This window comes from Lissotriton vulgaris, chromosome 8 (genome assembly GCF_964263255.1).
Source record: "Lissotriton vulgaris chromosome 8, aLisVul1.2, whole genome shotgun sequence".
Taxonomy (NCBI): Eukaryota; Metazoa; Chordata; class Amphibia; order Caudata; family Salamandridae; genus Lissotriton; species Lissotriton vulgaris.
The window spans coordinates 1,198,746,881-1,198,762,863 of record NC_141696.1 but is presented as its reverse complement, the minus strand read 5'-3'; the positions used below and the strand labels follow the sequence as shown (position 1 = coordinate 1,198,762,863).

General features: G+C 41.6%; 1 protein-coding gene across 1 annotated transcript in view; it reads right to left on the bottom strand.

Moving 5' to 3' along the window:
• TRPC4 (transient receptor potential cation channel subfamily C member 4) overlaps positions 1-15,983 on the bottom strand; it is a 1,290,729-nt gene that overhangs the window by 497,904 nt on the left and 776,842 nt on the right. The window contains exon 4 of the mRNA XM_086935069.1: positions 7,913-8,431. Coding sequence (XP_086791195.1) covers positions 7,913-8,431 — 519 coding nt within the window. The remainder of the gene's footprint in view (positions 1-7,912; positions 8,432-15,983) is intronic.

Below are 15,983 nucleotides of genomic sequence, written 5' to 3'. Positions count from 1 at the left end.
TTTCATTGACTACTGATTTGGGACTTTACTTTTTCTTAGCACTTTTTAGCTTCATTTTTACAAGTTCAGTTCTATGGTTCCTCTTATTGGATTTTGGTTGTTTTGTTGTCATTTTACTTCTTACAATTTTCTCAATTTTTCTAAATTAGCTGTGGGATTGTCATAGTCTTCTGTTCGTTTTAACTGTGCTGTTATTGCTAAATACTTCACACATTTTCCTGAGTTAAGCCTTTCTTTCCTATGCCATACCTACCAGGGTTATGTGCCCAGTTACAATTATTGAAACTGTGGTTTATCCTAGCAAGCTTGTGTCCTTACTCTCCAGATTTTCTTGTTGACACCTTATCAGTGTGTTCTATAACTGTAAAACATCAGATATAGTAAGCATTGAAATGATAGATCTTTACTTGCTGCATCATTTTGGAATTATTCTGTTTCTTCTTTCTAATTCATTGGGTTTTTGATTCTCATATAAGCTTTTCACAACAAAATACTAGGGTGAGGCATAATATACTTTGAGATCACCACGACCTTATTACTACCTATATCAAGTTCATTGAGCAGAGAAGCTCTGGTGGTGATCCTCTCCCTAAGCATTGCTTTAGCCACTTTAATGTGTCAGTGGAACCCACAATTTCTTCAGTATCCAATTCTAAAAAGAGGAGCTGACAAACCCACATATTGTCAGTATCAATGCTAAATCTGATTATCAAGATTTGAGAATCTACAGTGTGGCAAAAACAATATGCTCTGGCTCTCAATATTAAAACGGTGGTTTAAAAAATGTCTAGTTCCTAGAAAAATGAATCTTAAAGTTTGCAATATTTACTTGATAATCTTTCAAATTATTATGATACAGCTGTCATGAAAGATATCAAATGCCTTCTACCACTATATAATATCTGCTGTATTTTTAGAGGAAATGTTTCTGGCCTACAATGATATAGTTTCCTATCTTTAAATATTTCTATTCTTTAATATTTCATAGACTGATCTCTTGGAAACAGAAATGTGGATAGTTTATAGCTCAGTCAATACCTATTGTTTTTCTTATTTGTGGTCATATTCTGGATTATGATTCATGTGCCATATTAAGGCAGTCATTTTCCTCTGCTTGATGGAATGGTTATGTTACTGAAAAAAGGAGATGCTTTTATTTTTATTTCCTAGTACACTCTTCATTGGGTATGGTGTTCCACGAGGAACTACTTTTCATCACTTCCACCACAAATTATGTCTGATCTCGACGTTGGTGATGATTAAGTTAGCCAAGATGGAATCCAGTAAGTCCTTTTGAGTCTTGTGATATGTGCAGAGCCATGGGGGCCAACGAAGAACTACAAAAAGACCCACATTTTAATTCATGGGTCTGCAGATGACACACAGCTATACCTCACTGTTATCTCTGTAGCTGATACAAATCATTTGGGTTGATGTCTGTAATGGCCTTAAAATTAAGTGGCCTCATTTTGCCCAGAACCATTTCAAGACAAAGATTCCCTGTTCTTGTGTCATCTGTAAAATGTAATGGCTTCATTCCATACTTGGATTGACAAATATTCTACCACTCCCACTAGAATAATAGCATTTACTCAGTCCCACTTCATCTTGCATTTCTAAGGGGTAAAGGAGATCATATCTTGTAGAATTGTGAGTCCCCACATAATCCTTGGCTGAGTAATTTGTTTTATCTAATGTTGCTTACTTCGTACCCCACACCTTGAGGGCATTCAGAAGTTGGATCAAATACAACCGATTCTGGCTGAGCTTCATTAGCTTGCCATTTTTGCCTCAATTGTGTTGAGCGCTTTCTGTCGGTTTCAAAGTAGTGCTTATAGGCCAACCATTGCTTCCTAGGAATAGACTATCCATTTCTAATGCATTTATAATTTGCAATTCTCCATTGTTTATTTCTGAACATCCCATTTATCCAGAAAGTCAAATGAGGAAAGTTGTTTGCTTCCCATTTCGGCAACTAATAGTTACAATCATTCCTTGAACATATTCACCTTTAGAAACCTTACCTAAATATCTTTCTTAGAATGATTCTTTCTAGAAATTCAGATCAATGACTCTTTGGGGGCTTCCATTAGTACTCTCCTATGTGCAGCAGTCTATTATCCTTGAGCTAGGCACATACTCATCTAAATATTTTGGTTCTGATTTAGACTTTAGGAGCAGATGTGGCAGAATATACTGTCTGCGTAACTGACAGTCCCTTGCTCTATAGAGAGTCAGGTGGACCATTGCGTTTCTGATGGCAATGGCCCCACTGTCAGAACCCCTACACTAACAGGCCAGCACAGTTGGGACCATCAGTGAAGGTGCATCAGATGATCCGCCTTATTTAGAACAGATGGTATATGCATTTTTTCCATTTCAGGACTAGGGGTATTGTTGAACCAAAAAATTCATCTAAACCACAATTAGAACCCCTGCGGAGAAAGGGGGTAACGACCTACCTAGCCATAAAGCCCCTAAAGAGGCTTTTACCGGACCTGAAATTCGACCCTCTATTAAGGATCTTGCAAGCAAAACTCCAGCCAACAATTACTTATGGGAGCGAAGCACTGAAGGGAAAAGATGCAACAACTCTCGATAATATCATATCTAAATCATACCGAGCAATTCTCCATCTTCTGAAAAGGGTCTCCCCGGCCCGAATACGATTGGAATTTGGGCTCCAAAAACAGTCCCTTGAACGCATGGGAGGATTTGTGAAGTGTTGGCACAAAATTAAAGGCGATGATAGGGGAACTCTGAATGACCAACTTTGGATAGAGCTTTCCCGTCCAGGAAAAACACCAGCAAGCATTTATCTTGAGGAATCTATTAAACAATTAGGTTTAAGAGAGCTGTGGGATGTTCAGTTAAACCATTTAACTTTCAAAAAAACGGTGACAAAGGTAACTTGTTTACTATCTGCAATCGAGGACAAGAAAACATTAGCAAAACGATCACATGGCTGGATGGTCCTACATACATACAACAAATTAAAAACCCAGTTTTACCTGAAAATGGGATTAAAAATTAACTTCAAGGAAAAATTCCTAAGACTCCAACTGGGGGTTGGTCCCTTTAAACAATTTCTGCCGCCTTGGGAGAGAAAGGAAGGAGCCCAACAGTGTCGTTTATGCGGCAGAGGGGTTGAGGATGCAATTCATGCTATATGCATCTGCATCAGGTTAAAAGACATAAGGGTCACCCTGTTAAAGCCAGCATTCAATCAGTACGGAGCCAGAACATGTAGACAAGCGCTAATGTTGTGTTTCAACCCCGATCTGGTTCAGCGAAACTGCCGGCTAATGAAATTCCTCGATATAACCGCAAAAATAATAAAATATGGGAAAGAGCCGCAAAAAGACTAATCTTCATATGAACTGAATGGATCGTAACAAGAATAACCATACTCAAAAAAATGTTAGTAATTAGCAAGGCTAATTTACAGAATGTTTTAATAATTTGTGCTATTTTAATATGATGTAAAACCATTTATTATAGAACAATTTTACCAAAAGATTTTTTTTATCTTTTGTATGCAACGGTTTTAATTAATCAAGCATAATAAAATAAACTTCAAACTTCAAACTTCAGGACTGCCAGATAAATAAATGTTCCCATTGCCCTTGCAGGGTCATTTATTTTGTTGTCTTTCAAAACCAAACTCACACTTTGAATATTTGTTTTTGGTAATCAAAATATTTTCATGAAAGGCACCTGAAACATGGTGGCTGATCAGCAATTTCTTGTGCTGCACTGCGGCTCCTCTGAAGGCATAGAGATCTCCACAGGGCCAGATTGAATCTCTAAATTTGATGGTTTGTATACCAATTATGGTGGTGAAGAAATGGCCCACATCACTGTCCATCACACTTTGAATCAGGCCCTTTGCCATAAAAGCAATACGCATACAGGTGTGATGGCTCCTTGTAATGAAGAACTTTTATGCAAAGTCTTTGCTTGAATGTCTTGCTTAGCCATGGTTCCATCCCAGGCAAATAATTTGTTAACACACGGTTTACTGAAAAGTAATGCTTGAAAAATATTCTAATATCTGTTGTTTATTTTTTCTCCAGGATTTGAAGAAATCTTGGTGCAATTTCTTCAATGTAAAGTTTAAAGTTTGGAGTGGAACATACAAAGAGTTCTTAGTTGTAAGTATTTAAATTTGGAAAAATGATTGGTCAAATCACAAACTACTGTTTCCGCCATATTTGAATTTGCCATTGTAAAGACTGCTGGCCGTATTGAATTTTGTTGTGTAAACTGTTATTTGCTGAAATGCAAATTGTTAGAATGAGAAATACATCACAGTGTGTATTTGGTGTTAATATCAAAGACTGCCTAATTCAAATATTAGCCAGACCTACAATTTACACACATTTTGAAAATGTGTCCTATACCACAGAAAATGTCAAATTGGTTGACCCAATATGTATTAATGCACACAGGCCTACAATTTCAAAAAGAAGTAGTAATCTGTGAGTTATAATTACCATTACCATGCCATTACACTCCACAAAACTTAATGCAATTATGAGTTAGACACCTTAGAATAACTAATTGCTGCGAGGTCACACAATTATCATGTGGTGTTCTGCACAGCATTTCCTATTTCAAGGGGTTTAACACAGACAATTACAAGCTGCTCTGAGAAGGATTCTGTGTGGAGAGGAGATGGAGGTAGATGAGTAAGGTAAGGAATATTTCTGCCAGGTTTGACCATCGCATTCGCCCTCCTACTAAAGAAAAAGGTTGGACAGAGTCAGATTCCAAGACCTGGCTTCTCTTGGAGCTGAAGCCTCAAGTTATTTTATCAGGCAAAAATTCCAGCCGGTAAAATCAGGTTCAATGTTTTCTCACCCAGGAAAACAACTTGTGGGTACATGGGGCAGTTGTGATCACCTGGAGCGGAACAAATAATCACAGCCTTTCCGATAATTAATTGTGCTCTGAAAAAAGTCATAAGAGGTCTACGGATAAGAAGACGCATTAACGGCCATGAAACAAAGTGTAGTTAGTTTTCGCTCCCAATCAGTTTGTACATTCATCAAATTACTGATTGAAAGACCAGCCTAATTTATCTTGTGGTACCCACAACGCAAGAATACTTTTAAAAGTGTTGAGTAGTACACCTACCAAAGTGGACACTTTAAAAATCTCATGATTGATTGATTTGAAAAAAAAATATTTCCAATCGATTTAATGCAGCATTTATTAAAGCATTCACACAATAAACAATAATGTATTTGTTATGCATACAATACAAAATACATTTAAAACAGACATAACTACCACAAAATCCAAGTTCGAATACCAAAAGACAGAGGTTTATAATTCTTCAAATGTAAACAGTGTAAGGTTTGGTGTGGTTTGGGACTTCATGGTTATGTCACTCTCCACTGTGCAAATAAACTGTGGAGATTTTTTGTATCACCCTATATCTTTCTCCTTGCCCTAGAACATTTTGCGACTGCCATCCAAATATCGACTCTGATTAAAGTCATACCTACATGATGAAGACCTGTAAACTATTTCCTCTATGCAGACAATCTCCTCATGTCATATGCTAAGACCTGCACAACATTACCTGTGCTGATGTCCTTAATTGACTCATTTTCACAGTTCTCGTCACAAGGTAAATTTGGGGCAATGTGAAGTGATGTAAATATCCTGCTTCACTACCAGAGCCAGTTTCGTCGACTTCCATATGAAATGGGTCCAGAGGATCTTGCACTACCTTGGTATACTCTTAAATTAAGGACTTGGCGGGATAGTAGAGCATAACATTATTTTCTTCCCTTAATGGCCAAGACAGGACTGACTTTATAGGAGACTCCCTTCTCCATCTATTCTTGTGGGTGAGTACAGACAGTCAAGATGGAGATTCAAGTACATTTTTGGACTGTTTTTTATGGTAATTCAGAAGCCACTCCTCACTAGCACTGAAAATTACATTAAGTCTTTTATATGGGGAGGCTTGAAGATGAGCTAAAACCTAGCATTTTCCATTCCCACATAAAATCAAGTAGTGGATCCATACCTCACATGGTAATTGATTACCTCAGTTGCCACCCCTCCCAAAAAATGGGTTCTAACATATACTTTGATCATATGATTTCTGACCCACTTTTCTGGGCTGCCACAGAAGGAAGTATATTATATTCCAAATATAATATAATTTAGATTTCATTAATTCATTCCATGATTTCCAATCTGAATTCGGCCTTAGTTCCACACAGCTTTGGTGATGCAATCTTTTTGTCCATTAGATCTGCAGTCATTTGGGTAAGAATCATACCACCATCACCATGACTACGATTCTGATGACCTGACAGAGTTGCTTCCCTCCCATTACGAATGCTGGTATGAATCTAGCTTATATTTTCTTATTTTATAAGCTACAACAATTCGTCTTGGTCCCCCCTCTACATACACAAAACTGGTGTCTTTTTTGATTCTGAATGCTCGAGTGCATGTTTGCTGAGTTGTCTTGTAGCGTGCCAGTCTCCTATCAATTTGATCGTCAAAACAGTGTTCGAGTGAAAATTGACATGGTGTGTTAATGATATGGAATATAGATACAAATGTCAAGGACAGCTGCTAGTGGCTTGCCTCGTGGACAAATAGCTTGCATATGGCTGAACTAAATCACTGAGATCTGTCAAACTCTTGAACGATGCTACATACCTTTCTGAAAGTCCCTTACTCTGCGAAGTGAAGAACACGCTTAGTAATGCAAACAAAGGATGGTGTACTACTTCATTTTAGTTCTCTGTTGAGCCGCGAATTAATGCTTATATTTGGGGATTTGAAATGGTGTGAATGCTCACTTGTGGATGCGAGGTGGGAGGGACATAGGGTGAGGATGTTTCATATGATCTGATGAGCATAGCTTGAAATCAGTGTACTGTATTGATTGCAGTGTTCACATCTCTATCAATTTAGAGCTTGGGACATGTTACTGCAAATCCTATAAACTAGAATTAGTTTAAGGGAAAGGGAATGTTAGAAATATGTTTTTTGAATCTTGAATTTACAGTATGTATTTTCTCACAACGTTTTCCACTCTAGGTTTCCCTCTAAATGTTTTCTCACTTTTCAAATTGTCAAATTGGATATCTCCTAGCAGTGGTAAATATAAATATTCAGCTATTTCCAGCATGAGAGCAGCACTGGCATTGGTCTGAGCAGCCTGCTCCACCTATCAGACAGTGTCTGGGAGCTTGTGGGTTTTCTCAACCCAGCTGCACAACACAGCCAGGTGGAGAAATGCTAAGTGCGTATTATGGTTTGGCCTGCCTAAAAAGCCCAGCCACACTGTCATGGGCACTTAGTAGTGCCCACAACTCCTCCTCCTGAAACTCAGAAGGATAGTCCGGCCCAGTCCAGCAACTTGGCTACCCAGCAGAGGCAACAGTGAAAAAGAAAATTATAATAAAATCATTTAATTATAATTTTCATTTTCACCGTTGCCTCTGCTGGGTAGCAGCATTGAGTGTACGCTACTCCTCCATAGCGAGGGAGCCGCCTCTGAAAACGTGATGCAGTACAAAGTAAAAATAACATATGAAATCCAATGCATGCATGCTATTTTTATGGTAGACCTGCCTTCACCACCACAGCCCATCTAACATCAAACAGCAAACAATTCAAACAACATTTGCCAACATTTAAGTAAACAACATTTGTCTTTCCTTAAGACGTCTGAAACAACTCTCACATTAGGATGATCGAAGATTGAGAAAACAAGGATTATATGCTAATTTAAGTGTGCTTATTTTAAAACTATCTGTGGCCCATGAAGCGCTTAACTGATGAGATCTCTGGATCTGTCTGCGGCATCTCAACCTATTAACAAGGGCTACATTACTGCAATTATAATATCAATCATTCATTGGCGGCAACTCACCTCTTTTTGGCGATATTTAATTGCTAGCTTCAGTCTCGCCAGATCATTCCCATTCTGCTCCTCTATCAAATTGTTATCGTCCCTGTAATTAAGAATTATTTCCAGTTCTCTTGAACTTCTTGTCTGATCTAAAAGGTCTTTCGCAAATTGCTTGCACTGCCGAGAGAGCTCTTCGTATTCCGATTTAAACTCATTCTCCACTTTGCTCAACTCCTGAAGCTCCCAGCTTAGTTGAAAGGCCGTGAGGAAGGGGTCTTCGCTGGACAGCGCGATCAGCGAGGGGCTGGCCAGAGCCCTGTAGATGTTTAACCTGGACCGGGAGTGGCGGAGGCTGTCTACGTCAGATCCGGAGACGCATTCCACGCAGTTGCAGCGCACCTCGTGAGGCCGGGGCACAGAGACACCTTTCTGGACAAGATGCTTTATGATCTCATAATTGTTGGTGTGGGCAGCCAGAATGATTGGTGTTATATCCGGGGTGAATTCTGAGAATTGTTTGTCCAGCAGTATTGGTGGCACCTGCGGAAAACAGAGAGGCATATTAGTCATTTGCCAGGCTGTAGAGTGTAAACTACGCTTTTACTATCAAAACTATATTTAAAATTATGGCAAAGATTTGAAATAAACTGCTGCACACAGGAATCAGCTTTTGGACCGAAATTAGAGCAAACCTGACAATACAATTGTCCTGAGGTACATTTTATTTTGTGTTGTATTACAATTCACTTGCGTAGAACTTTGTTACAGATGCACTTGCTGTTTACATAACAGCCAGTGAGATTAAAACAAAACTGTATTGCAGACCTATAATGTTGGAAGGGATGCATTAATCAATTATCAATAACTCACCTAGTCCTTATTCTCAATCACAGTTGGAAAAAAATACACACAATTGAGCGGCATGTTTCATCAACGTGCCATCGCCAGCTAGCTATTCATAGCCAAGCGGGCTCAATCCTACTCTTGAAGGAAGCATTTGTTGGTAATAAATGTTATTGATGAGATCAGGGAAAGCTTATAAAGATAAAATCGCTTAAATTAAACTCTAAAGTTTTTACTTAATAATCATGATGCTACCCCTAGTCTGCTTAAAAACATAATCAGATGTCAGAGGAGTAATCAATGGTCCTCACATCCATGGGTTTATAGTCTTCATCCGCATTTATCTACTGTATAGTTTTGCAGCTTTCATCTGGACCAATCGGACCCCAACTATCTTGATACCAAAACCTTTCTACTTATTCATGGAAAGAGATTCTCATCCCATCATACATACGCGTGCCATCCATTCGTACTAATGTGGATAATGTTGCCAATGGTATCCTCAAAAATAAGATCAGGTGAGTGACCTGGTGATTTACCAAGTCCTTTCTGCTCTGCGAAAATAGAACAAACACTCATTTGCAAAGAAAACAAATAGGCATTTCATCCTGCTTTATAAAGTCATGCTTACTGTGACATGCATTGACGGTATCTAAAAAATAATGTGAATCTCCTAAAAAGTGAGGTTTATTCCTGTCTATTTGGAGTTAACAACCTCTGTGCTCCTTTGTATCCTAAATGGTATCACATGTCCATAAGAGCATGCTCATACGCTTCGCTCATATCGTATGAAAATGTTCTATGTCATGCTCATGATACATACTTAGGGGCCTATTAGGATGGCGGGCTGACTTTCGCCCGCCCGCCACCCTAGCGGTGCTGGGACCGGCCGCCAGTGGTGCGGCGGTCCGGGACCTGCGATTAGGATGCCACCGTCACTGTGGCATCCTCCATTCCCAGCATTGTGGCGGGCGGTGCTTAAATTACATTGTGCCAAAATATTGCTTCCACATTATTGACTACAAAAATATAATACAGGTGAGGGTACATGTTGGTAGTGGCAACCTTGGCATGGTTTACCCTAAACTCTTGCCTTCAGACCTCCTGTTTTTATGTTTTGCTGACTGCGTTTTTGCTGGCTATAATGGGGTAACCCAGTAGCCCTCAGAACCTGGGTCCTAAAGTTAAACAAAAAATAGTGGTCCTGTCGGGTATAGAACAATTTCTTTTCTTTGCTATACTTATATATATTCTTTAAGTATTTCACAAACCAACATTTGATGTATATGCAAGGACACACAACGCAACTCTTAATTTGAAAGATTTTTCTTATTATCAGTATCTTGCAAATATCAATCAATAGACAAATGGCTGTCTGAAACAAAAATGACATAAAATCACATACAAAGTGCAATGCTTTAGTGACTGGTAGTGACAAGTGATGATCGTGCTATACAGAGATAAGGGGGGATAACATATTAACATACACTTATACGAAACATAAATTCTCATCAGCCCATTTTGAATTCAATAGTCACAACAAACATAAATTATTTTTCTTTCTTGTGTTGTGACTTTTTATGGAAGATTTACATACACAACGTCGACGTTTAGACCCTAAAGTGTAATGCAGACTTAATTGCATCTGGAACGGGTCTTCATCAGGACAAAGGAAATGAAGGACAGCCTGAGAACGTAGGAAGCTAAAGGTATCTTCGACACCTTTGGTGTAGTATCCTTAGTCGGGGAAATCTTGTGCAATTAATGTGAAACTTCTTCACCAGCCGGTGGAAAAATTGGGGATATGTGCTGCCATAGCGAACACTTGCGAACTTTCTGTGGAGGTCTGACTCCGTCTCAGAAGTCCTCAGACTAGGATGGCAAAGTGACCTAAACAACGATGATGGATTCAACCCAGAACTTTGACTGGGGGTGAGTGTCTGAAAAGTTTCAGCGCTCCGTCCATCATCTTCTTGTGTTTGATGTAAGTTTTCAATATCATGTAGTTCTTGAAGAGTTTAATTTTTATAATTCAAAAGGCCCACAGGATCCAGAATTAAGAAGCTAGGCTTTCCCTGAATTAGAGGAATTGATATCATATTCCTTTGGCCCAAAATTAGACCCATTGACACCAAAGGACCATCGTATTACATTTAGGACTTTGTTCTTTATCTATAGAGTATTTGCAGAAAAGCAGTATCGGAATCCCACTGCATGTGTTGGAAAAAAATCATCTGAACTCTGTGATCAAGACTATTGGATGATCAGAATTCCACAGAGGAAAAAAAAGTGCCCAACCTGAAATAATTCCAAAAGGACTTAAAGAGAGCCCTTCTAAAGCAGGCACTTGAGTTTTGAGGAAAAGACCCAACAGGGACCATCTCTTCCTTCTGAAGGGACCAGGACCCAGGAACATCTTCCGAATCCAAAGACCAAAACTCATTTTTCAGCTCCATGCCAGAGAGAGAGCTTGGAGGTCAATGTAGTCAATTCGATCTTTCATGGGCGCTTCTCTTTGACTCAAGCTTCTAAAACCAGACATGTTAAGCACTGCGAACTGGCGGGTGCTTTATTACACACATACAATTATTGAAAAAAAAATACATTGCCTTGGAACCCCTCCTAGTGCTATAGCTCTAGGCCTTAGCTTTAGAAATGAAAGGTTCTGCTGCAGGTCATCTTTTTGCCATGGGGAGGGAGCTGCGGCTCCTAATGAAAAGTATTTGGCTCTGTATGTACACTTTGAAGAGTTTACTTTGAGGAGTATCCCCTCCACTTGCATTGACTATGGTTACTGCGCCATTGTAAGTTCGACTACTGTGACCAGTGCAGTGGCGTCACTAGGGTGGTGCGGGGGGTGCGGACCGCACCGGGTGACACCCTCCATGGGGTGACACCATCTGGTTACGCTGTGTATGTAACACAGCTGAGCTCTGCAGCCTCGCCTCTGATTTGCTTTATCATCAGGAGGAACCCTGGGCCTAATGAAATGTTGTGCCTCTCTGACAAGCGCAGAGGCTGCTCTCCCAGGCTCCTTGACGTCATCAGGGAGTATCACCCACGCCCCTCTGCTGGTTAGATTAGCGCAGCCGCAGTTCCTGCAGCCACCAGCACGCAGTACGCACTGCCACAGGTCAGGGTCAAAGGAAGTTGCCCGACTAGGCCTTAGAAGGCTGCTTTGCTTATTACATTTCACAAGTGAGTGGATTTCTTCATGAGCCCCGTGCTGCGGCCTCTGGTTGAACTGTGAAATGGAACAATAATCGAGGTTCAGTGGGCCCCTCGGGCCTCTGGGCGCCCTCTGTTGTCTTAACTTTACCCCGGCACTTGCCAAAGACTCGTGTGCCGGTGGCTTTCGGCGGGTAAGAGCCAGTTGCCTCCCTGTCTCCGTTCCTGCCCCGCTCCATGCCTCAGATTGTGTAGTCATGCCAGCTGTCGTCATCGAAAATGGCCTGTATGAGCAGCAGCTGTCACATGCCAGTGTACAAAGACCTGGCCGTTACGTGGCACACTGCTGGGCAAAACATCACCCCCTGAATATGTTTACCATCCCAGGTCTTCACATTCGGTGTCTGGTACCCACGGCACTCTGAGCTGGAGGAGAGAGAGGTCTGTACCCGGCATGGAGCTTCTCACGTGGCAGGTAAGGGCAGCTGGGCGGGGTCTGATTCTGAATGCTCGGACCCAGCTCTTGGTTGGACTTTTTGAAGTTTCACTTTCATTTTCTGCATTGTCCATTGGAATGCAAGTTTTCGGATGTTATTCGAAATTTACAATAACCAACCATATTTCTTATGATCAAAGCGACTGGAAAATGTATTTGTTTATTAAGAAATTGGAAACATCTGTCCGTAGTTTGGATCTGCTGAGATCAGCCAAAGTCGGTGGATTCTGAATTCTAGAAACAGCAGATCTGAGCTCGGTCTGTAGTGTATAGGTTGGGTCGGGCTGGTTCAGAGGCCAGTCTGACAAGGCCAGAAGGGCTGGTGTGACAGGTCAGTGTGTGGGACGATGTATGGGCTGTTTGTTATGCTGTCTTGTGGTCTGGCGGGCTGGTGTATGCTAATGATATCCCAGATAGTGCTACAAACGGTCTGCAGGAAGTGCTAACGCATACAGCCCCCCATGCCGTACAAAACACCTGTATAACTTGTGTTTGCAATTCCCACACTGCCCGGATTTGCTATGAGATGTGCAGACGAGGGCCACTTGATTTACCTATCTGGGTCGGTAATGCGGGCCACTTTTATTGTCGATGTCCGGGCGGGCCTATTGTCAGTCGCAGACCGAACCGGGTTGGGGTGGTGGCATTTAGAGCACCCCCTGGAGACACGGGTGATAGAGATCCCCCCGCCTTCTCCCCCCCCCTGTTGAAGATGTGCAAAGGTCACTGTTAGGTACCCTCAGGAGCATCAGTAAAGTTGCGCTTCTGGTCACTTTTCTGGCCAGATGCTCCTCAAAAATATAATAATCGTTGTTCTTCTGGGGAAGCCGAGACTTGTTGGGGTTTGCACTGTTCCATGATTAAGCCGCATGTTGTACTCGGCGTGTGGTGATGTTTGTTGACACTGCAGGCAGAGAGGGAGATGGTGCAGGCATAGGGTGCAGGCGGAGGGGAGATGGTGCAGGCAGTGGGTGAGATGGTGCAGGCTGAGGGGAGATGGTGCAGGCAGAGGGTGAGATGGTTCAGGCAGAGGGTGAGATGCTGCAGGCAGAGGGGGAGATGGTGCAGGCAGAGGGGAGATGGTGCAGGCAGAGGGTGAGATGGTGCAGGCAGAGGGGGAGATGGTGCAGGCGGAGGGGAGTTGGTGCAGGCAGAGGGTGAGATGGTGCAGGCAGAGGGGAGATGGTGCAGGCGGAGGGGAGATGGTGCAGGCAGAGGGAGAGATGGTGCAGGCAGAGGGAGAGATGGTGCAGGAGGAGATGGTACAGGCAGAGGGAGAGATGGTGCAGGCAGAGGGAGAGATGGTGCAGGTGTAGGGGAGATGGTGTGGATAAAGGGAGAGGTGCGAGTAGGGGGTGAGATGGTGCAGGCAGAGGGGAGATGGTGCAGACAGAGGGAGAGGTGGTGCAGGCAGAGGGGACATGGTGCAGGCCGAGGGTGAGTTGGTCCATCCGGTATGTTGTGAGGGGGTGACACCATGAGTTACCCGCACCGGGTGACACCAACCCTAGTGACGCCACTGGACCAGTGTACGATTTTTCACATCAGGGAAATGTTTTTTTCTTTCCATACCAGTGTCTGAATGTCACTCGATGGTATGCTCCTGTAACGTACCTATTTGTATGTATGTATGTTCTTATATAGCGCTCGACTTACCCTAGGGCATCTCGGCGCTTACCTTGGGAACCCGTCCTGGCTTTTCCCTGTGAGATAACCCGTACTGGGCATCCCCAAGGTGAAAGCCAGGCATCCCGCCGCAGGGGAGCCGTTGTGGAGATCAAGCAAGCTAATGCCCAGAGTTGCAGAGTGTGAACCCGTGATTAGAGTGGGCACCGAAGCGAGAATTATCGAGTCTGTGGACAATTGGGCTCAAGACCCTTCCGCGTCAGGAATTGAACCCTGGTCCCGGGTCTGACCTCTGCTTCAGAGTATGCCTCCTCTAACCAGTGAGCCACACTTCTCCACATTATTAAGGATGCACAGCCACATTCAAGGAATGAAATTGTTCGCCTTCTTGGAAATGCATCAGTCTGAGCAATGGCTTTTCTCGTCTTTGGAACTCTAAGCATCAAGCATACACATAATCAATTGGCTGTCATCATTGATAAAGATTTCAAAGTCTGTTGTTAGACTAATAATTTGTCAATCGTAGCCTTGTGTTGTGAAAGTAAAGGTCAACGACGTTTTCCTGTACAAAAATGAGACCTTCTTCCAAATATCGGATTTTAAGCACCTATCTCCACGCCTCCGGCTTCCAAACAGGATAACATGAAAAAGTATGATTCACCACCGATTTTTTGTTTTTGTTTTAATAGGACTATGCAGACAGTCACATGTTTAGCTGAAGAATCTTTATGCATTCGCAAATATCCTTCTGTTGATTTTATTTTCCTTACATTGTGTTTGGTTCAAAAGAAATGTAATATTACGGGTGTCTATAAATATGTTTTTACAAATGTACAATAAAATCGTAGTAAAACAAGCTGAGTTGAAGAGTAATGGCAGATCAAATGTCTAACCTGGATATTTAAATTAATATAATGTTACATAAATAGGAAACACATATATATTAAAATTAAAAATATGCTCCTTCCTTTTCAGAAGACAGGACATCAGTGCCAGCAGATTGCAAAATGAACTACCATGTCTTAGAGTACACTATGCCAAGTTGCCCCCTCAATGCTAGGAAATTATTGCATGGCCACTTTTCTCCTTCACATTATGCTCCTGATTATGAGTCGTGGGAGGAGGCCCCAGGTGGGATACTGCTCTGCTCATTCACAAGGGGCCTGGTGTTCCCTCAGCCAGACTTACCGAGGCCGATAATAGCAGACAACAATTGTCACAATCAGACCCTTAAAAAACAGAAAGCTGCTGCATTATCTTCGGCAATTTAAGCATTGTTAATTTTTATTTATCAACACTACATCTGCATGGATTTAGGCTTCTGAAAAGCAGAGCCCATAAAAATGATCTAATCGTATTTGTGTGTTACACATACATTGAATTCACCTACAGTAAGTTGCTGTTTGTTAATAGGGATGTGTTTAATGAATGCTATAGAAAGCATCAATGCCCATTGTAATCAGTTTTATCTCGTGTGGAGTGCCCAAAGAGAGGCAGATACCAAACAGGGCTGAAGATCAGCTTATTGCATAAATGATTGTGCTTTATCCAGAGCCCTTTTTTCACCAAGTAACAGTGAGAAGAATGAAAAGCAAACACCAGAGATTGCAACCAATACAAGCACTAGTCACCCAGCTGAGCAAACGTCTTTCATCTAGTGACATATAATGGTTCGGAGTCCATGTGCTAGTTGTGGGGTGGAATTTACGGAGTAACATGGTATTAGCATGAGGTGTTTAAAGCACTTTTTAAAGTAAGACATATTTTGTGTTACCTTGTGTTACTCTTCCTGCCTTTATTTTTGCTCTGCTATCAATGGTACCTGTGAAATGACTGGCACCTCTTTGACGTTAGACTAATAAAACGTGACCAATTGCAAGTGACACAAAGTTGTTACTTAAATGATTTTCATTTAATCTGTTGGACCTGTCTGAGCATGGTATGGAAGGCATGCCTTTA